The following is a 23,037-nucleotide window of genomic DNA, read 5'->3' on the forward strand; positions in this document are numbered from 1 at the left end:
ATTCTGACTTTTATTACCATGCTGTGTTTATGCTGTATCTGACACCCAAGGTTTATGTGTACCTATGCGCATTATTTACTTGTCTCCGTTAATCACTAGAAAATCGTCCTCTTCTTATCACCTAGTTTCAATTTTCTTCCAACATTTTGGCCATCTTCAATCCCAAGAAAGCTGCACCCCTCCCATTTAAGTGCAATCCGTCACTACTATAAAGATGGTAACGGCCTGAAAAGTCAGCCCAGTTCGCCATGAAGCCAAACCCTTCCTCCCTGCACCAGTTCCTCAGCCACTTGTTAAGTACCATAAGCTCTTGCTGTCTTTGTGGTGTGGCTCGAGGTACAGGCAGTATTTCAGAAAATATTGCCTTGGGGGACCTTTTCTTCAATATGGCCCCCAAGTCCCTGAAATCATTTTGTAGAGCGCTCCATCTTTCTCTAACTTTGTCATTGGTACCGATATATATACCATGACAGCTGGGTCCTCTCCAGTGCCATCCAATAATCTGTCCATGTAATCTGCAATGTTCCGAACCCGAGCACCCGGTAAACAACATACTGTTTGGCGATAATGGTCTTTGCCCTCTGTATTCTTCCAATAACTGAATCCCCTACCACTAGTATGTGCCTATCCTTTTTGGTAACCTTGCCCCCATCTTCGTTACATGCTGTAAAGAAAAAGAACGTATATGGACAGCCGCACTCCAATAAGTCTAAAAAAGACGTGCCCTTTATTGGGTAAAAAAGGATGCACTACAAAAAAACAGCATACAGTGGGAAATAAACAGCTGACGCGTTTCACATTGAACTTCAATGCTTAGTCATAGCTATCATTAGCTATGACTAAGCATTGAAGTTCAATGTGAAACCCTAATGCTCTGTGCATTGCCAGCACCCGTTGGTTCTTGAGTGGACATTGATTGCCGTAGGTGTGCTCACCTGGAGCGGCAGTCTCTCCTATCTGTTTTTCGTCACATGCTGGTGGAGTCTCTGTGTGAAAGTCACATGCTGGTGAATTCTTTACGCGAATATCACATTCTGGATGGGTCTCATTGTGATCGTGAAATTCTGGAGTAGTCTCATTGTGAATGTCACATTCTTGAGGAGTCTCATAATGAACATCACATTCTGGAGGAGACTGGTTGTGAATGTCACATTCTGGAGTAGTCTCATTGTGAACGTCACATTCTGGAGTAGTCTCATTATGAACATCACATTCTGGAGGAGACTGGTTGTGAATGTCACATTCTGGAGTAGTCTTATTGTGAACGTCACATTTTGGAGGAGACTCATTGTGAACATCACATTTTGGAGAAGACTCATTGTGAACGTCACATTCTGGAGGTGACTCATTGTGAATGTCACATTCTGGAGTAGTCTTATTGTGAACGTCACATTTTGGAGGAGACTCATTGTGAACATCACATTTTGGAGGAGACTCATTGTGAACATCACATTTTGGAGAAGACTCATTGTGAACGTCACATTCTGGAGGTGACTCATTGTGAATGTCACATTCTGGAGTAGTCTTATTGTGAACGTCACATTTTGGAGGAGACTCATTGTGAACATCACATTTTGGAGGAGACTCATTGTGAACATCACATTTTGGAAAAGACTCATTGTGAACGTCACATTCTGGAGGTGACTCATTGTGAATGTCACATTCTGGAGTAGTCTTATTGTGAACGTCACATTTTGGAGGAGACTCATTGTGAACATCACATTTTGGAGGAGACTCATTGTGAACATCACATTTTGGAGAAGACTCATTGTGAATGTCGCATTCTGGAGTAGTCTTATTGTGAACGTCACATTTTGGAGGAGACTCATTGTGAACGTCACATTTTGGAGGAGACTCATTGTGAACATCACATTTTGGAGGAGACTCGTTGTGAACGTCACATTCTGGAGGTGACTCATTGTAAACGTCGCATTCTGGAGAAGACTCGTGACTGTCACATTCTGGAGGAGTCTCGTTGTGAATGTCACATTCTGCCAGAGTCTCAGTGGTAACGCCACAATCTGCTGGAGTCTTACTTGGAAAGTTACATTCTGCCCGAGTCTCAACAGAATCGTTGCACGCTGAAGGAGTCTTAATGTGAATGACACATGGTTGATTTAAAGAAATTCCCAACTTTGGGGCTATTTACTTTCCCAACAGGGCTGCACCCTGTTCATTTAAGTGCAGTCCATCCCTGCTGTAGCGCAAGTAACCAATTGAAAAGTCAGTCAAGGTCTCCATGAAGCTGAACCCCTCCTTCCTGCACCAGTTCTTCAGCCACCTGCTAAGCTCCTGCTGCCTCCTTGGTCTGGCTCGAGGTACAGGCAGTATTTCTGAAAATGCTGCCTTTGGAGGTTCTTTTCTTCAGTATAGCTCCTAAAGTCCCTGAAATCATTTTGTAGGGCGCTCCATTTTCTTCTAATGTTGTCGTTGGTTCCAATATGTACCATGACAGCTGGGTCCTCCCCAGCCGCATCCAACAATCCGTCCATCCGATCTGCAATGTCCCGAACTCGTGCGACCGGGAAACAATAAACTGTTCGTCGATCACCGTCATTCTGACAGATTGCCCTCTCTGTCCCTCTAATAACAGAATCCCCTACCACCAGGATCTGCCTATCCCTTTCTGTAAGCTTGCCCTCATCTTCATGGGAGGAGATATTCCCGTGGCTGCCCTGTTTTTTTTTTTTGGTGGGTTCCTAACCTATACGTCACATTGTGCTGGAGTCTCAACATGAATGTGACATTCAGGTGGTGTCTCCATGTGAACGTCACATGTTGGTGAAGTCTCTGTGTGAACCTCGCATGCTGGTGAAGTCTCTGTGTGAACCTCGCATGCTGGTGGAGCCTCCGAGTGAACGTCACATGCTGGTGGAGCCTCCGAGTGAACATCACATGCTGGTGGAGCCTCCGAGTGAACTTCACATGCTGGTGGAGCCTCCGAGTGAACGTTACATGCTGGTGGAGCCTCCAAGTGAACGTCACATGCTGGTGGAGCCTCCGAGTGAACGTCACATGCTGGTGGAGCCTCCGAGTAAACACCACATGCTGGTGGAGCCTCCGAGTGAACGTCACATGCTACGCTACTATCTGCAGCTCTCCCTGTGTCTCCTCCCCCTCACCCTCCCTGTACATGTCTCCATCATACGCTACTATCTGCAGCTCTCCCCGTGTCTCCTCCCCCCTCACCCTCCCTGTACATGTCTCCATCATACGCTACTATCTGCAGCTCTCCCTGTGTCTCCTCCCCCTCCCTGTACATGTCTCCATCATACGCTATTATCTGCAGCTCTCCCTGTGTCTCCTCCCCCTCCATGTACATGTCTTCATCATATGCTACTATCTGCAGCTCTCCCCGTGTCTCCTCCTCCCCCCTCAGCCTCCCTGTACATGTCTCCATCATACGCTACTATCTGCAGCTCTCCCTGTGTCGTCTCGTTATTACACCCCAATTATTTCTCTACTTTTTAACCCTTTCACTACAAAATCCTATATATTTTTTAAATTCATAACCCTTTAACTGCCAAACCAATAGTTTTTTTCTCTCCATTTGTTACATTATAAAGGAAATCCTGTTTATTTTTAGTGTTGGATGGAGTGGAGAGGGATTATTAGAACATGTCGGGCTTTTTCCTTTAAAACAAAAATGTCAGTTATTTTTTTTGTCATCATAAGTTGTTTCTGAAATCTCGATGTTTCAAAAATAACAGGCACTTAACCCCCCCTCCCCCCTCCTACCCAGACCAATTTTCAGCTTTCTCACTCTTTGAATGACAATTGCGCGGTCATACAGCGCTTTACCCAAATACAATTTTTATAACTTTCTTCCCACAAATAGAATTTTATTTTGGTGGCACTTGATCACGTCTACGGTTTTTATTTTTTGTTTAACATTTTTTAAAGACTGATTTAAAAAAAAAAAAAAGTGTTATATTTAGTGGGAATGCTTCAGCAGTCCCACTATTGTTGTTATTTTAATTTATCTTTCATTTTAATTTTATTCCTTAAGTTTTTTTGGCTCTGCGTAACTTCTGCATACTTTCAGCTATTAAGACCATTCAACTTTTAAAATGTCCAGCTCTCTCAGCTAATGATGGGACTTCTTCAACTTTGTTTCTACTATTTATACTTTTTAAAATATTACGCTTTTTTACACTTTTTTTAACATTGAAGTCAATGAGAGCATGTGACAGTTTTTGATGGGGCAATAAGATGGGGGCAGTTTTTGATGGGGCAGTTTGATGGCAGTTTTTAATGGGGCAATAGGATGGGGCAGTTTTGATGGGGGCAATTTGATGGCAGTTTGTTGGTGGTAATATGATGGGAGACATTTGATGGGGGCAGTTTTAATGCAGGCATTTTGATGGGGGCAGTTTTAATGCAGGCATTTTGATGGGGGCAGTTTTAATGCAGGCATTTTGATGGGGGCAGTTTTAATGGTAGAAATTTTATGGGGCAGCTCCTGCAAAAGGTAATTACTTTTAAAAAGATGCCAATTAATGGGAATGCTGATTCTCACTTCAACTTTTTCTTACAGATTTAAGCAATTCATCCAGTTAGCATATCAGCTTTTCAGCATTTTCTGCAGGAAATGCATTTTCTAGTTAAAAGTTAAAAATACACTTGTAAGTAAGAAGTAAGTATTCAAAAAATATAAAAGCCGGCCGGCAAGCAGACTCCCGTCCACTGAGTACACAGTGCGATAACGTCGGCACACCACTCCTCCCAACGCGCGCTTCGTCACACTGACGTCATCCTGGGGAGGTCCTGCCCCAGGACGTGGTGTTTTCTGCTTATATTATTGGAGGATGGAAATGATGGTGAATGGGGTGGAGTTCCGAGGTTCTCATTGTCTCATTTTGTTTTATTTCTCAGAAAACCAGCTGGCCCGTCTCCAGGAGCTCGGATTTTCTATGGAAGATTGTAGAAAGGCTCTGCTGACCACACAAGGTGAGTTCCATGTAGAAAGGCTCTGCTGACCACACAAGGTGAGTTCTATGTAGAAAGGCTCTGCTGACCACACTAGGTGAGTTCCATGTAGAAAGGCTCTACTGACCGCACTAGGTGAGTTCCATGTAGAAAGGCTCTGCTGACCACACTAGGTGAGTTCCATGTAGAAAGGCTCTGCTGACCTCACTAGGTGAGTTCCATGTAGAAAGGCTGCTGACCACACTAGGTGAGTTCCATGTAGAAAGGCTCTACTGACCACACCAAACTCATGAACAATGGAATCATTTCTTCTCTGCTTGTTTCCCCTCGAAGGTCAGCTGAACAAAGCCGCCACATGGCTGTTTAAGAATGCCGAGCCCCTAAAGATCAATAAGAGCGGAGGAGGAGGCGGCCTGCAGTGGATCTCGGGGGTGGAGCTGAAGGCGGACAACATCTGTATCTGTTTCATTGATGATTGCATGGACTGCGACGTTCCTCTGGCAGAGATCACGTTTTCCCGTCAGTAATGTATATATAATGTATACTGTCTGTAGTCACTATATGGGGGCGGAGTTATAACAGAGATCAGATAATACTGCCCTCTGCAGGACATCGTGTATGTTCATCCAATGTTGTTCAGTGTGGAGAACCCTCCGGGGTAGATAAGAGCCGGTCATGTGACCTGGTCATGTGACTTGTTTCCTCCTCTTCCTCTTCTCTTCCTCCCCCACCCCCGTGTTTTCTAAATGTCAAAAGATTTATTTTCTGTTGAATATTATCAGTATGGCTGCAGCTCCGTCACACCCCCCCCCCCTTCAGCTCCTTCATCACTTACAGCCAACAAATGTCCTATTGGGAGCAGCGGCTGTGTCGGCTGTGCCGGCTGTGTCCAGTGTGCGGCTGTGTCCAGTGTGCGGCTGTGTCCAGTGTGCGGCTGTGTCCAGTGTGCGGCTGTGTCCAGTGTGAGGCTGTGTCCACTGTGAGGCTGTGTCCACTGTGCGGCTGTGTCCACTGTGCGGCTGTGTCCACTGTGCGGCTGTGTCCACTGTGAGGCTGTGTCCACTGTGAGGCTGTGTCCGCTGTGTCCAGTGTGCGGCTGTGTCCAGTGTGCGGCTGTGTCCAGTGTGCGGCTGTGTCCAGTGTGCGGCTGTGTCCAGTGTGCGGCTGTGTCCAGTGTGCGGCTGTGTCCAGTGTGCGGCTGTGTCCAGTGTGCGGCTGTGTCCAGTGTGCGGCTGTGTCCAGTGTGCGGCTGTGTCCAGTGTGCGGCTGTGTCCAGTGTGCGGCTGTGTCCACTGTGCGGCTGTGTCCACTGTGAGGCTGTGTCTGCTGTGTCCAGTGTGCGGCTGTGTCCGCTGTGCGGCTGTGCGGCTGCTGCATTCCAATTGTCCAGAATGGGGCGACCTGCTAGGAGATGCATAGAACTCCTGTACATGATGGTGCCGGTAATCACGGTCCTCACACAAGGAGGAGGTATTGATACACCGCGTGTGACAGAGGCCTAATAAACACCCTCTGCTCTCCTCCCTGCCCCCCACGTGGATTTCTTCTATTTTCCTTCTGAACCCTCTGTGATCTCTATAGATGGTGATGGGAAGTGGGATGCGGCTGCACAGACTGGTCTGATGATTGGATGGCGGAACGGATCTCCAGATCACTGACCTTCACCTTTCTATCCTCCTCCTCAGGTCTTCTTTTCTTCCAGCACTTTGTGTCCAATCCCAACGGCTCGGCCGAATTCACCCTCTCCGGGGACTACTACAACCGCGAGCTTTCAGGTACCTGACTGGTTCTATTTATAACATGACCTGACATGATCTCACCTGACCTGACATGACATGACCTCACCTGACCTGACATGACATGACCTCACCTGACCTGACCTGACATGACCTCACCTGACCCGACATGACATGACCTCACCTGACCTCACCTGACATGACCTCACCTGACCCGACATGACATGACCTCACCTGACCTGACCTGACATGACCTCACCTGACCTGACCTGACATGACCTCACCTGACCTGACCTGACATGACCTCACCTGACCTGACCTCACCTGACCTGACCTGACATGACCTCACCTGACCTGACCTGACATGATCTCACCTGACCTGACATGACATGACCTCACCTGACCTGACATGACATGACCTCACCTGACCTGACATGACCTCACCTGACCCGACATGACATGACCTCACCTGACCTCACCTGACATGACCTCACCTGACCTGACCTGACATGACCTCACCTGACCTGACCTGACATGACCTCACCTGACCTGACATGACCTCACCTGACCTGACATGACCTCACCTGACCTGACCTGACATGACCTCACCTGACCTGACATGACATGACCTCACCTGACCTCACCTGACATGACCTCACCTGACCCGACATGACATGACCTCACCTGACCCAACATGACCTGACCTGACATGACCTGACATGACCTCACCTGACCTGACCTGGTCCAGGAATATCTATGGAGACCCATGTGCTGAAGTCCATCTCTCTGTTAGACTTTTTATGGATCCCTGTACACCCCCCTAAGAGACGCAGACTCTCCACCGGGCAACAGCCTCTCTCCATGTCTCTCATTGTGGTACTAAAGTCCCCCTGATATTGTCTATGACCTGAGTCTCCCATGACCTGACCTGAGTCTCCCATGACCTGACCTGAGTCTCCCATGACCTGACCTGAGTCTCCCATGACCTGACCCGAGTCTCCCATGACCCGAGTCTCCCAAGGAGTTACCTTAAAGCCTATCTCTGGGGAGCACATGCAGCCTGAAGGGCTCTAAGCTCTGATCGCTCTTCAGGATGGATGTGCACTTCGGATATTTGATATTTTGTGAGTTTTTAATATTCATTTGTTTTCCATTTCAGGTTGGGAGCCGTTTGTGGAGCCGTGGCCCTGTGCTCTATCCTGGCAGAAGCAGGAAGCCAGCCGCCTCCACCCGTCACGCCTGAAGTTCGATCTGAAGGCCAGACAGAGACTGGATATAAACATCACCTCCGTGCTCATAGGTACCCCACTAATCCCGCCCCCAGAGGGCTCTATGGGGGAGCACTCGGGATCTGGGGCAGCTCTGCATGGGAGCTCTTAAAGCAGAGGTGCCCAACCAGTGGCCCGGGGGGGGGGGGGGGGGGGGGCGTCGCCACACGTGACCAGCGGAGCGCTCTGATGTGGCCCGCGACTTCCTGCCCTGGGATGGCGGGTTGGCAAGTCCAGATTGCAGGTCGCCAACCCGCCATCCCAGAGCATCAGTGTTGTGAATGAGCAAAAATAGGGAAAAAACTGCGCTAACTAAAACAATGATTAAGCTGCTACATACAAACAAACAAAGCTGAGTAAATGGTAAACAAAAAAATGTAGCGCTAAAATAAAATGTGGGATGCCAAGTGGGGTACCGACATTAAATAGTGCAAGTGCACATATCTGACTGACATGAAAGTCAGAAATAAAGTTCCATATATATATAGATTATATAGATTACTGCAGACAAATTGATCACCTGTTTGTTTCTTCAATCATTGGACATCTATCCACCCTACACCTCACACCAATTGTTTAATTGATGATCCACTTCAAGTTCCCAACAGAGACTTGGCTACATGTTTTGTGTGTGTGTTTTTGTTTTCCCTTTTTATATGGAACTTTATTTCTGACTTTCATGTCAGTCAGATATGTGCACTTGCACTATTTAATGTCGGTACCCCACTTGGCATCCCACATTTTATTTTAGCGCTACATTTTTTGTTTACCAGTGTTGTGAATGAAGCTGACGGTAGAGGAAGCGGCTGTGCAGCTGCATAAGCCAATGAGATGATCTCTGTCTTCTCCTGGGGAAGGACGGCCCCCCCAACAGTTTATACAGGGGGGGGAGGGGACAGTACAGAAGGGATAGGCGGGCCTTGCTCCTGGAGCTTACAATCTACATGATGTTTTATTCCTCAGGCTGGACTATGCTAGGTGATCATTAATTGTTATAAATAAAGTTTTTCTAGAAGTGATACATTGTTGTGTTTGTGATTCTCAGAGCAATATGTGAACACCAAGGAGTCCTGGATGGCGGATTATTGCAACCAGAAGGAGCCGCCCCTAGAGACTGCGGAGGAATGGATGGGATCGTCTGTGGACCCCCCGTGTATCGGGCCAAGTGAGTCATTCACTAGGAGGACCGGCTCTTCCCTACAACAGTATCGATCCCCCGGCTATCGATCTCTGTGTATCGATCCCCGTCTATCGATCCCCCGTCTATCGGGCCAAGTGAGTCATTCACTAGGAGGACCGGCTCTTCCCTACAACAGTATTGATCCCCCGGCTATCGATCTCTGTGTATCGATCCCCGTCTATCGATCCCCCGTCTATCTGTACCCCGTCTATCGATCCCCCGTCTATCGGGCCAAGTGAGTCATTCACTAGGAGGACCGGCTCTTCCCTACAACAGTATTGATCCCCCGGCTATCGATCTCTGTGTATCGATCCCCGTCTATCGATCCCCCGTCTATCTGTACCCCGTCTATCGATCCCCCGTCTATCGGGCCAAGTGAGTCATTCACTAGGAGGACCGGCTCTTCCCTACAACAGTATCGATCCCCCGGCTATCGATCTCTGTGTATCGATCCCCGTCTATCGATCCCCCGTCTATCTGTACCCCGTCTATCGATCCCCCGTCTATCGGGCCAAGTGAGTCATTCACTAGGAGGACCGGCTCTTCCCTACAACAGTATTGATCCCCCGGCTATCGATCTCTGTGTATCGATCCCCGTCTATCGATCCCCCGTCTATCTGTACCCCGTCTATCGATCCCCCGTCTATCGGGCCAAGTGAGTCATTCACTAGGAGGACCGGCTCTTCCCTACAACAGTATTGATCCCCCGGCTATCGATCCCCATCTATCTGTACCCCGTGTATCGGTTCCCCGTCTATTGATCTCTGTCTATCGATCCCCATCTATCTGTACCCCGTCTATCGGTTCCCCGTCTATCGATCCCCCGTCTATTGATCTCTGTGTATTGATCCCCCGTCTATCGGTACCCCGTCTATCGATCCCCCGTGTATCGAGCTCCCTTCTATCGGTTCCCCTTCTATCGGTTCCCTGTCTATCGATCCCCCGTCTATCGATCCCCGTCTATTGATCTCTGTGTATCGATCCCCCGTCTATCGATCCCCCGTCTATCGATCCCCCGTCTATCGACTCCCCGTCTATCGGTCCCCCGTGTATCGATCCCCCGTCTATCGATCCCCCGTCTATCGATCCCCCGTCTATCGACTCCCCGTCTATCGACTCCCCGTCTATCGATCCCCCGTGTATCGATCCCCCGTGTATCGATCCCCCGTGTATCGATCCCCCGTCTATCGAGCCCCTGTCTATCGATCCCCCGTCTATCGATCCCCCGTCTATCGAGCCCCTGTCTATCGATCCCCCGTCTTATCGATCCCCCTTATTCTGACCGTCTTTTGCATGTTAGATTTCTGGGCATTAAAGTGTAAGTTCACCTTTTTGCAAAAATAAAAAATGAATTATAGCTCCCCCCCCTTCTCGGTTCTCCCGACTCTTATCTCAGTGTCTGATTGGCCTTCATGCCCACACAGCTGGTTCGCAGTCCTCGGGTTTGGAAGCCCGCCTCTTCTTCCTCTTCTTTTCTTAGACCTTCCAGGATGAATCGGAGCGGTTCTGATTGATCAAAGTGGTCATGTGACCAATCAGAATGACTCTGATTCATCCTGGAAGGTCTAAGAAAAGAAGAGCGGGAATCCCCCCCGGATCACTACGCCGGCTGTGCGGGTTCTGACAACTGGTCACCCATGGAGGTAAGTACAGCGGGGACCGGGAGGGGGGTGGGGAGGGTTCATCTCTACATTTTCGTGTAATAAAGTTCTTAAATTCTTCTTCCCATTCTTATAATGTGGGTCACAGAGAGATAATGGGACAAAAATATCCAGAAAAACACATTTCATAAAAGTTTTCAATGGATTTGCATTTTAATGAGTGGAATAAGTATGTGAACCCCTCACAGAACATGACTTAGTAGTTGGTGGTAAACCTCTTGTTGGCGATCAGAGGTCGGACGTTTCTTGGAGTTGGCCTCCAGGTTCTCACACATCTCTGGAGGGATTTTGTCCTCTTTGCAGATCCTCTCCGAGTCATTAAGGTTTCCAGGCCGACGTTTGGTCACTCGAACCTTCAGCTCCCTCCACATATTTTCTATGGGATTAAGGTCTGGAGACTGGCTAGGCCACTCCAGGACCTTCATGTGCTTCTTCTTGAGCCACTCCTTTGTTGCCTTGGCCGTGTGTTTTGGGTCATTGTCATGCTGGAAGACCCGTCCATGACCCATTTTCAATGCCCTGCTGAGTGAAAGAGATTCTCACCCAAGATTTGCTGGTACATGGCCCCGCCCATCGTCCCTTTGATGCAGTGAAGTTGTCCTCTCCCCTTAGCAGAAAACCCCCCCAAAGCATAATGTTTCCCCCTCCATATATGACGGTGGGGGATGGTGTTTGTGACGAGATCCTTCCTCGCCCAGGTCCTGCTCTCCCGACACTCCTCTGCTACCAGTGAGTCAGCTTGCAGATTGCAACGTCTGATGGTCCAGTCATCCAAGGTTCCGGGATCCGAATTACAGCTATGTGCCATTCAGACCCATTAAGAACAAACACCAGGCAGGCTGTATGTAAGTTCCAACAGGACTCTTTATTTCAAGTACACAGCACACTTTTATACAGAATTTTGGAACATCCCACTCCCAACAACCGCTTTCCTATTGGTCAATTGTAAAGTATATCCAGTCTTCACTCAGGTCCCCCTTGACCATGCAAATGAGGACTTGAAATTGTCAACAGGGATTGGTCCAATAGCTTGGATAGAAAGACTTGTGTATTGAGACAGAAGCCCCAGGGGGTAATCAATGTACACAATAACCCGGTTCTAGCTAGACGGCCTGACTCCGACACCCGCTCTTAACCTGCAGAACACAATAAAAGGTATTTCGCAAGCTGGTTCCACTTAGCATTTCAAAAGCCTTGCATTGAATGTCCCTCTCCTGTGTAACATATGTCAAGTAGAAACACTTTAATATCTCAAGGTCCATGACAGTGTTCTTCATGTATGAAGGTGGGGGATGGTGTTCTCCATGTATGATGGTGGGGGATGGTGTTCTCCATGTATGATGGTGGGGGATGGTGTTCTCCATGTATGACGGTGGGGGGGATGGTGTCCTCCATGTATGACAGTGGGGGATGGTGTTCTCCATGTATGACGGTGGGGGATGGTGTCCTCCATGTATGATGGTGGGGGGATGGTGTTCTCCATGTATGACGGTGGGGGATGGTGTCCTCCATGGATGACGGTGGGGGATGGTGTTCTCCATGGATGACGGTGGGGGATGGTGTCCTCCATGGATGACGGTGGGGGATGGTGTTCTTCATGTATGACGGTGGGGGATGGTGTTCTCCTTGTATGACAGTGGGGGATGGTGTTCTTGGGGTCATAGGCTCCTCCTCCTCCAAATACGTTGAGTTGATACCAAAGTTCTGGATTTTGGTCTCATCTGATCTCAACACTTTCCCCCAGTTCTCCTCGGAATCATTCAGATCTTCATTATCGGACATCAGACGGGCTGTACATGTGATTTTCCTGATCAGGGGGACCTTGCGGGGGCTGCAGGATTTCAGTCCTTCCCGGTGTAGTGTGTTACCGATTGTTTTCTTGGTGACGATGGTCCCAGCTGAAATGAGTGACACGATTCTCCCGTGTAGTTCTGGGCGGATTCCTCACTTTTCTCATGATCATTGAACCTCCCCGAGGGGAGATCTTGTATGGAGCCCCAGACCGAGTAGGGTTGTCACCTCATCCCTTTAAACCCGAACTCCTCTTCATCTTCATTAATGGTTGGTTAGTTCAATATCCTCACCTCTTTGGGGACCAAAGAATTCAAGTGGGGGGAGAATGTAGCCATGAAGTACACAGGTTCTGAGGCTGATTAAGGTGGAGACTAAACTCACTTGGTGTTTTATCTGCATTAAATCCTCAGAACCCGTGTGATCGGGTTTATAGGAATGAGGTGGCAACCCTAAGATCGAGGAAAGTGACCGTTTCCTCCATTTGTGAATAATCCACCAACTGTTGTCTCCTCTCACCAACTGTTGTCTCCTCGCACCAAGCTGATTGGCGAGGGTCTTCTAGCCCATTCCAGCCTTGTGTAGATCTCCGATCTTCTCCCCGACATCCTTGGACAGATCTTTGGTCTTCTCCATGGTGGAGAGATCGGAATCTGATTGGTTGATTCTGTGGACAGGTGTCTTTTATACAGGTAACAAACTGAGATTAGGAGCACTCCATATAAGAGAGAGAGAGAGTTCTCCTAATCTCGGCTCATTACCTGTATAGAAGACTCCCGGGAGCCGTAAATCTTGCTGACAGGGGATCAAATACTTATTTCACTTATTAAAATACAAATCAATTTATAACTTCTTTGAAATCAGCAGAGGAGCAAATACTTTTTCCCCCTCACTGTATATAACAATCGGCAAATGATTGGTTGCTATGGTTACTGCTCTGTGCACCTCACTCTTTGCCACAATGCATACTCTTGTGTGATTGGTTGCTATGGTTACTGCTCTGTGCACCTCACTTTTTGCCACAATGCATACTCTTGTGTGATTGGTTGATATGTGCTGAGAATGTCTTCTGTGTATTCCTCCCTCCGCTTTGTTCACTAATCTCTCCTCTCCTGTCTGCCAGGCCTTCCTCTCTCCTACCTTAGAACTAGGAGCACTGCCAGTCTGACTAACCTAGAGCACCAGATGTATGCTAGAGGTACAGTACCAAGAACACTGTGGACATGTACAGTATGGGGGACACAGGGGACATGTACAGTGCCTGACACAGGGGACATTTACAGTACCGGGGACATGTACAGTACCAAGAACACAGGGGACATGTACAGTACGGGGGACACCGGGGACATGTACAGTACCAAGAACACCGGGGACATGTACAGTACGGGGGACACCGGGGACATGTACAGTACCGGGGACATATACAGTACCGGGGACACAGGGGACATGTACAGTACTGGGAACACAGGGGACATGTACAGTACCAAGAACACAGGGGACATGTACAGTACCGGGGACATGTACAGTACCGGGGACATGTACAGTACCGGGGACATGTACAGTACTGGGGACACAGGGGACATGTACAGTACTGGGGACACAGGGGACATGTACAGTACCGGGGACACCGGGGACATGTACAGTACCAAGAACACCGGGGACATGTACAGTACTGGGGACACAGGGGACATGTACAGTACCGGGGACACCAGGGACATGTACAGTACCAAGAACACCGGGGACATGTACAGTACGGGGGACACAGGGGACATGTACAGTACTGGGGACACCGGGGACATGTACAGTACTGGGGACACAGGGGACATGTACAGTACCGGGAGGGAGGACAAACACCTCCTCTCCCTTCTCCCCCTGGATCTTGATCTGCTGCTGGGGAGTGACCATCTCCTTCTCACCCTGGGCCTCCAGAACTGCCACAGGTGCGGGGCCGAGGTCTTGGACCCTCTGTCTGGTTGTCAGCACTTCAGCTGGAGAAGATTCTGGTAACTGCACAGATGCTGCGGGCAGAAAATCCCCAGTCTCTGTCAGTGTTGTGGGAGAAAGGCCGGCTGCCTCTTCTCAGGGAGGCTGAAGCTATTGTTGGTGCTGGGCAGAGATCAGTGATGTGTGGCCCTGATACCAGCTCTTCTGCTGGAGGTTCACCAGGTTTCCCTTCCTCAGCAGAGAAGTCTATTAAATCCCCAGTCTCTGGAACTGGTGTCTGGGGATAGAGGTTCACCATCTCCTGTCTGTAGAACCCAGAAGCTGCTGTTGGTGCTGGGCAGAGGTTAGCAGAGCTCTGCCCTGGTGTCAGCACTTCAGCTTTGGGGACGGCAATCTCCGATTCTCTGGCATAATACTGAACGTGTTCTAGCAGTTCCCTGTATTCCCTTTCCAGATTCTGTTCCTTCCTTAGTAAATATTCCAGGTCCAGTTTAAGCTCTGAGACCCCTACAAGACCGAGCATAGCCTCTCTGTATTCTCACAGGTCCTCAGGGGTAGGTTCCCCTTCATCTCCAAACACACAACCATCTGTAAGGATCTCCCACAGCAATCCAGGGCCACCAAAGTCATATCCCTCCGGAGAGCATTCTGTTGTTCCCCCCTAAATATTCCTCCCCTGCCTGCCATTGCAGAGCCCGATACCGATTGTCCAGCTCTATCTCCTGCTGGACCAGCCTGTCCAACTCCGTCACCCATTGCTCCTGGGGCCGCTCTCTCGGGAATGGCATCCGGAACTCCCATTGCTCACTTGCCTGTTGCTCTGGGGTTGGAAAGCACTTGCCCTGGTGTCTTCCAGGGACCTGGGGGGCTCCAATCCAGATCTGCAACCGAATCTGCTGCCTGGTCTCCAGGTCCTGATCCGCAGACCCAGTCCTGGGGATTGCTGAAAGGACGATCTGCAGCAGAACCCCCGGGAACTCTGATGCCAGATCCATATCTCCTCTGAACGAACAGAATCTGCTATCCTGACCTTGGATCCCAGTAGAGGTTTGATGTCCCAGACTGCAGGAAGCCTCCCACTGCTTGCCACCAATGGAACAGATCCCCCGTCGCACTGCACTTGAGTGCTTGTGTCCGTACACGGCTCCCTCCAATCTGGACCTTCAGATATCAGATTTTACAGCCAAATATTGTAACCAAGAACCAGGCGAGACTCGTTACAAAGCTGGAGCATAAACTGTTTATTGAAACCGGGGTAACACTTGGGACAATACCCCCCTCCCTTTGCATTCAGGGTGGGGTAGACTGTCCAATCAGCAGGGAGAGCTGTTGGAGGAATTCCCCCTTCCTCCCCACAGCAAATATACATCCCATAATTATTTTCTGTCACTGAGGAAAACTGAAAGTGATTGTAAGTAGAAAGCCTTGTAATCCACAGGTAATGTAGAGACAGAAATATAAATGGAGCTCTTCTGGGGTGGTGTCCGGTCAGCATTCAGTAAAGCATGAAGATGGAGGGTGAGAACCCCTCCCCCCCATCCCCCGAGTCTCAGATTAATGTTCTCCTCCCAGATTCATGACCCGGCATTACATCTGGGCACATCATTGGCAAGATTTGTTCCAGGACCCCTGAGATCTCATCAATGAGACATCCCCCTATCAGGACCCTTCTGTACATGTCCCCCCAGCCCCCTCCCCCTGGCTCTGCATAGGCAGAATCTGTGTGTGTTTTTTTTTTTTATGTGATTTTTAGTGTTGGATGGGGTGAAGGATGAGACCGGGGTAATACCCCTCCCTTACTCAGACCGGGGTAATACCCCTCCCTTACTCAGACTGGGGTAATACCCCCTCCCTTACTCAGACCGGGGTAATACCCCCTCCCTTACTCAGACTGGGGTAATACCCCCTCCCTTACTCAGACCGGGGTAATACCCTCCCTTACTCCATCCAAAACAGAAAAATAAGTGTTGCTTGTAGTCTTACTTTGTTGTATATTTTTGTTTTTTTATGTTTGTTTATCTCTTCTTAGTATTTGTTCTGTGAATTGTCAATCATTGTGCTGATTCCTTGTTGCAGTTGAAATGAAGATCCTGAAACGCAGGCAGCCCTTCGTGCCGTTCGCTCTCCGGAATCACACGGGCTGCACCCTCTGGTTCGCTACACTAACTACCACCCCCACCCGGTAAGGGGACCACCGGAGCCGCACCTCTTTGTTTTCCTTCTTTTTTTTTCACTTTCTGTGCGTTTTTGATTTTTCCGGATGATTTCTCTATCCTGTTGGAGAATCTTTTATGATTCTAAATTTTCATAAGATGGGAGAGTAAGATTGTGTGACCCGAAATACAGCAGACCTGTGAGGTCAGGTATGACACCTTTTGTATCTGCTGGTGTATGGGCAGCTTATTCATAAGTGGATAATTCCTGGCTGCAGGCAATCCTTCCCATAGGGGTGCAGGAAGTGGTCGGCAATCCTTCCCATAGGGGTGCAGGAGGTGGTGGGCAATCCTTCCCATAGGGGCGCAGGAAGTGGCGGGCAATCCTTCCCATAGGGGCGCAGGAAGTGGTGGGCAATCCTTCCCATAGGGGTGCAGGAGGTGGTGGGCAATCCTTCTCATAGGGGTGCAGGAAGTGGTGGGCAATCCTTCCCATAGGGGCGCAGGAAGTGGCGGGCAATCCTTCCCATAGGGGTGCAGGAGGTGGTGGGCAATCCTTCCCATAGGGGTGCAGGAAGTGGTGGGCAATCCTTCCCATAGGGGCGCAGGAGGTGGTGGGCAATCCTTCCCATAGGGGTGCAGGAAGTGGTGGGCAATCCTTCCCATAGGGGTGCAGGAGGTGGTGGGCAATCCTTCCCATAGGGGTGCAGGAGGTGGTGGGCAATCCTTCCCATAGGGGGTGCAGGAAGTGGCGGGCAATCCTTTCCATAGGGGTGCAGAAGGTGGTGGGCAATCCTTCCCATAGGGTTGCAGGAGGTGGTGGGCAATCCTTCCCATAGGGGCGCAGGAAGTGATGGGCAATCCTTCCCATAGGGGCGCAGGAGGTGGTGGGCAATCCTTCCCATAGGGGCGCAGGAGGTGGTGGGCAATCCTTCCCATAGGGTTGCAGGAAGTGGTGGGCAATCCTTCCCATAGGGGTGCAGGAGGTGGTGGACAATCCTTCCCATAGGTGTGCAGCAGGTGGTGGACAATCCTTCCCATAGGGGTGCTGGAAGTGGTGGGCAATCCTTTCCATAGGGGTGCAGGAGGTGGTGGGCAATCCTTTCCATAGGGGTGCAGGAGGTGGTGGGCAATCCTTCCCATAGGGGTGCAGGAAGTGGTGGGCAATCCTTCCCATAGGGGTGCAGGAGGTGGTGGGCAATCCTTCCCATAGGGGTGCAGGAAGTGGTGGGCAATCCTTCCCATAGGGGCGCAGGAAGTGGCGGGCAATCCTTCCCATAGGGGTGCAGGAGGTGGTGGGCAATCCTTCCCATAGGGGTGCAGGAGGTGGTGGGCAATCCTTCCCATAGGGGTGCAGGAAGTGGCGTGCAATCCTTCCCATAGGGGTGCAGGAGGTGGTGGACAATCCTTCCCATAGGTGTGCAGGAGGTGGTGGACAATCCTTCCCATAGGGGTGCAGGAAGTGGTGGGCAATCCTTTCCATAGGGGTGCAGGAAGTGGTGGGCAATCCTTTCCATAGGGGTGCAGGAGGTGGTGGGCAATCCTTCCCATAGGGGTGCAGGAGGTGGTGGACAATCCTTCCCATAGGGGTGCAGGAGGTGGTGGGCAATCCTTCCCATAGGGGTGCAGGAGGTGGCGGGCAATCCTTCCCATAGGTGTGCAGGAAGTGGTGGGCAATCCTTCCCATAGGGGTGCAGGAGGTGGTGGGCAATCCTTCCCATAGGTGTGCAGGAGGTGGTGGACAATCCTTCCCATAGGGGTGCAGGAAGTGGCGGGCAATCCTTTCCATAGGGGTGCAGGAAGTGGTGGGCAATCCTTTCCATAGGGGTGCAGGAGGTGGTGGGCAATCCTTCCCATAGGGGTGCAGGAAGTGGTGGGCAATCCTTCCCATAGTGGTGCAGGAAGTGGTGGGCAATCCTTCCCATAGGGGCGCAGGAAGTGGTGGGCAATCCTTCCCATAGGGGTGCAGGAGGTGGTGGGCAATCCTTCCCATAGGGGTGCAGGAGGTGGTGGGCAATCCTTCCCATAGGGGTGCAGGAGGTGGTGGGCAATCCTTCCCATAGGGGTGCAGGAGGTGGCGGGCAATCCTTCCCATAGGGGCGCAGGAGGTGGTGGGCAATCCTTTCCATAGGGGCGCAGGAGGTGGTGGGCAATCCTTCCCATAGGGGTGCAGGAGGTGGTGGGCAATCCTTCCCATAGGGGCGCAGGAAGTGGCGGGCAATCCTTCCCATAGGGGCGCAGGAAGTGGTGGGCAATCCTTCCCATAGGGGTGCAGGAGGTGGTGGGCAATCCTTCCCATAGGGGTGCAGGAGGTGGTGGGCAATCCTTCCCATAGGGGTGCAGGAGGTGGTGGGCAATCCTTCCCATAGGGTTGCAGGAGGTGGTGGGCAATCCTTCCCATAGGGGTGCAGGAGGTGGTGGGCAATCCTTCCCATAGGGGTGCAGGAAGTGGTGGGCAATCCTTCCCATAGGGGTGCAGGAGGTGGTGGGCAATCCTTCCCATAGGGGTGCAGGAAGTGGTGGGCAATCCTTCCCATAGGGGTGCAGGAAGTGGTGGGCAATCCTTCCCATAGGGGCGCAGGAAGTGGCGGGCAATCCTTCCCATAGGGGCGCAGGAAGTGGTGGGCAATCCTTCCCATAGGGGTGCAGGAGGTGGTGGGCAATCCTTCCCATAGGGGTGCAGGAGGTGGTGGGCAATCCTTCCCATAGGGGTGCAGGAGGTGGCGGGCAATCCTTCCCATAGGGGTGCAGGAAGTGGTGGGCAATCCTTCCCATAGTGGTGCAGGAAGTGGTGGGCAATCCTTCCCATAGGGGCGCAGGAAGTGGCGGGCAATCCTTCCCATAGGGGTGCAGGAGGTGGTGGGCAATCCTTCCCATAGGGGTGCAGGAGGTGGTGGGCAATCCTTCCCATAAGGGTGCAGGAGGTGGTGGGCAATCCTTCCCATAGGGGTGCAGGAGGTGGTGGGCAATCCTTCCCATAGGGGTGCAGGAAGTGGTGGGCAATCCTTCCCATAGGGGTGCAGGAGGTGGTGGGCAATCCTTCCCATAGGGGTGCAGGAAGTGGTGGGCAATCCTTCCCATAGGGGTGCAGGAGGTGGTGGGCAATCCTTCCCATAGGGGCGCAGGAAGTGGTGGGCAATCCTTCTCATAGGGGTGCAGGAGGTGGTGGGCAATCCTTCCCATAGGGGTGCAGGAGGTGGTGGGCAATCCTTCCCATAGGTGTGCAGGAGGTGGTGGACAATCCTTCCCATAGGGGTGCAGGAGGTGGTGGGCAATCCTTCCCATAGGGGTGCAGGAAGTGGTGGGCAATCCTTCCCATAGGGGCGCAGGAAGTGGTGGGCAATCCTTCCCATAGGGGTGCAGGAGGTGGTGGGCAATCCTTCCCATAGGGGTGCAGGAGGTGGTGGGCAATCCTTCCCATAGGGGTGCAGGAGGTGGTGGGCAATCCTTCCCATAGGGGTGCAGGAAGTGGTGGGCAATCCTTCCCATAGGGGTGCAGGAGGTGGTGGGCAATCCTTCCCATAGGGGTGCAGGAAGTGGTGGGCAATCCTTCCCATAGGGGTGCAGGAGGTGGTGGGCAATCCTTCCCATAGGGGCGCAGGAAGTGGTGGGCAATCCTTCTCATAGGGGTGCAGGAGGTGGTGGGCAATCCTTCCCATAGGGGTGCAGGAGGTGGTGGGCAATCCTTCCCATAGGTGTGCAGGAGGTGGTGGACAATCCTTCCCATAGGGGTGCAGGAGGTGGTGGGCAATCCTTCCCATAGGGGTGCAGGAGGTGGTGGGCAATCCTTCCCATAGGGGTGCAGGAGGTGGTGGGCAATCCTTCCCATAGGGGTGCAGGAAGTGGTGGGCAATCCTTCCCATAGGGGTGCAGGAAGTGGTGGGCAATCCTTCCCATAGGGGTGCAGGAGGTGGTGGGCAATCCTTCCCATAGGGGTGCAGGAGGTGGTGGGCAATCCTTCCCATAGGGTTGCAGGAAGTGGTGGGCAATCCTTCCCATAGGGGTGCAGGAAGTGGTGGGCAATCCTTCCCATAGTGGTGCAGGAAGTGGTGGGCAATCCTTCCCATAGGGGCGCAGGAAGTGGTGGGCAATCCTTCCCATAGGGGTGCAGGAGGTGGTGGGCAATCCTTCCCATAGGGGTGCAGGAGGTGGTGGGCAATCCTTCCCATAGGGGGTGCAGGAGGTGGTGGGCAATCCTTCCCATAGGGGTGCAGGAGGTGGCGGGCAATCCTTCCCATAGGGGCGCAGGAGGTGGTGGGCAATCCTTTCCATAGGGGCGCAGGAGGTGGTGGGCAATCCTTCCCATAGGGGTGCAGGAGGTGGTGGGCAATCCTTCCCATAGGGGCGCAGGAAGTGGTGGGCAATCCTTCCCATAGGGGTGCAGGAGGTGGTGGGCAATCCTTCCCATAGGGGTGCAGGAGGTGGTGGGCAATCCTTCCCATAGGGGTGCAGGAGGTGGTGGGCAATCCTTCCCATAGGGTTGCAGGAGGTGGTGGGCAATCCTTCCCATAGGGGTGCAGGAAGTGGTGGGCAATCCTTCCCATAGGGGCGCAGGAAGTGGCGGGCAATCCTTCCCATAGGGGCGCAGGAAGTGGTGGGCAATCCTTCCCATAGGGGTGCAGGAGGTGGTGGGCAATCCTTCCCATAGGGGTGCAGGAGGTGGTGGGCAATCCTTCCCATAGGGGTGCAGGAGGTGGCGGGCAATCCTTCCCATAGGGGTGCAGGAAGTGGCGGGCAATCCTTCCCATAGTGGTGCAGGAAGTGGTGGGCAATCCTTCCCATAGGGGCGCAGGAAGTGGCGGGCAATCCTTCCCATAGGGGTGCAGGAGGTGGTGGGCAATCCTTCCCATAGGGGTGCAGGAGGTGGTGGGCAATCCTTCCCATAGGGGTGCAGGAGGTGGTGGGCAATCCTTCCCATAGGGGTGCAGGAGGTGGTGGGCAATCCTTCCCATAGGGGTGCAGGAAGTGGTGGGCAATCCTTCCCATAGGGGTGCAGGAGGTGGTGGGCAATCCTTCCCATAGGGGTGCAGGAAGTGGTGGGCAATCCTTCCCATAGGGGTGCAGGAGGTGGTGGGCAATCCTTCCCATAGGGGCGCAGGAAGTGGCGGGCAATCCTTCCCATAGGGGTGCAGGAGGTGGTGGGCAATCCTTCCCATAGGGGTGCAGGAAGTGGTGGGCAATCCTTCCCATAGGGGCGCAGGAAGTGGTGGGCAATCCTTCCCATAGGGGTGCAGGAGGTGGTGGGCAATCCTTCCCATAGGGTTGCAGGAGGTGGTGGGCAATCCTTCCCATAGGGGTGCAGGAGGTGGTGGGCAATCCTTCCCATAGGGGTGCAGGAGGTGGTGGGCAATCCTTCCCATAGGGGTGCAGGAAGTGGTGGGCAATCCTTCCCATAGGGGTGCAGGAGGTGGTGGGCAATCCTTCCCATAGGGGTGCAGGAAGTGGTGGGCAATCCTTCCCATAGGGGTGCAGGAGGTGGTGGGCAATCCTTCCCATAGGTGTGCAGGAGGTGGTGGACAATCCTTCCCATAGGGGCGCAGGAAGTGGTGGGCAATCCTTCCCATAGGGGTGCAGGAGGTGGTGGGCAATCCTTCCCATAGGGGCGCAGGAAGTGGTGGGCAATCCTTCCCATAGGGGCGCAGGAAGTGGTGGGCAATCCTTCCCATAGGGGTGCAGGAAGTGGCGGGCAATCCTTCCCATAGGGGCGCAGGAAGTGGTGGGCAATCCTTTCCATAGGGTTGCAGGAAGTGGTGGGCAATCCTTCCCATAGGGGTGCAGGAGGTGGTGGGCAATCCTTCCCATAGGGGTGCAGGAGGTGGTGGGCAATCCTTCCCATAGGGGCGCAGGAAGTGGCGGGCAATCCTTCCCATAGGGGTGCAGGAGGTGGTGGGCAATCCTTCCCATAGGGGTGCAGGAGGTGGTGGGCAATCCTTCCCATAGGGGTGCAGGAGGTGGTGGGCAATCCTTCCATAGGGGTGCAGGAGGTGGTGGGCAATCCTTCCCATAGGGGTGCAGGAGGTGGTGGGCAATCCTTCCCATAGGGGTGCAGGAGGTGGTGGGCAATCCTTCCCATAGGGGTGCAGGAAGTGGTGGGCAATCCTTCCCATAGGGGTGCAGGGGGTGGTGGGCAATCCTTCCCATAGGGGTGCAGGAAGTGGTGGGCAATCCTTCCCATAGGGTTGCAGGAGGTGGTGGGCAATCCTTCCCATAGGGGTGCAGGAGGTGGCGGGCAATCCTTCCCATAGGGGGTGCAGGAAGTGGTGGGCAATCCTTCCCATAGGGGTGCAGGAAGTGGTGGGCATCCTATAAAAGACTTACCTGCAGGTACGGTGAGTATCTCTCCTAGACAGGCACTCTTTAGGCCCCTTTCACACG

At 52.0% G+C, this 23,037-nt stretch overlaps 1 protein-coding gene across 1 annotated transcript in view; it reads left to right on the top strand.

Moving 5' to 3' along the window:
* The window catches only part of VPS13D (vacuolar protein sorting 13 homolog D), a 335,026-nt gene that overhangs the window by 91,787 nt on the left and 220,202 nt on the right, over positions 1 to 23,037 (top strand). The window contains exons 34-40 of the mRNA XM_040326719.1: positions 4,876 to 4,950; positions 5,263 to 5,448; positions 6,615 to 6,704; positions 7,825 to 7,965; positions 8,979 to 9,098; positions 13,689 to 13,763; positions 16,586 to 16,691. Coding sequence (XP_040182653.1) covers positions 4,876 to 4,950; positions 5,263 to 5,448; positions 6,615 to 6,704; positions 7,825 to 7,965; positions 8,979 to 9,098; positions 13,689 to 13,763; positions 16,586 to 16,691 — 793 coding nt within the window. The remainder of the gene's footprint in view (positions 1 to 4,875; positions 4,951 to 5,262; positions 5,449 to 6,614; positions 6,705 to 7,824; positions 7,966 to 8,978; positions 9,099 to 13,688; positions 13,764 to 16,585; positions 16,692 to 23,037) is intronic.

The sequence above is a fragment of the Rana temporaria genome, chromosome 10, assembly GCF_905171775.1.
Source record: "Rana temporaria chromosome 10, aRanTem1.1, whole genome shotgun sequence".
In the NCBI taxonomy this organism is placed as follows: domain Eukaryota; kingdom Metazoa; phylum Chordata; class Amphibia; order Anura; family Ranidae; genus Rana; species Rana temporaria.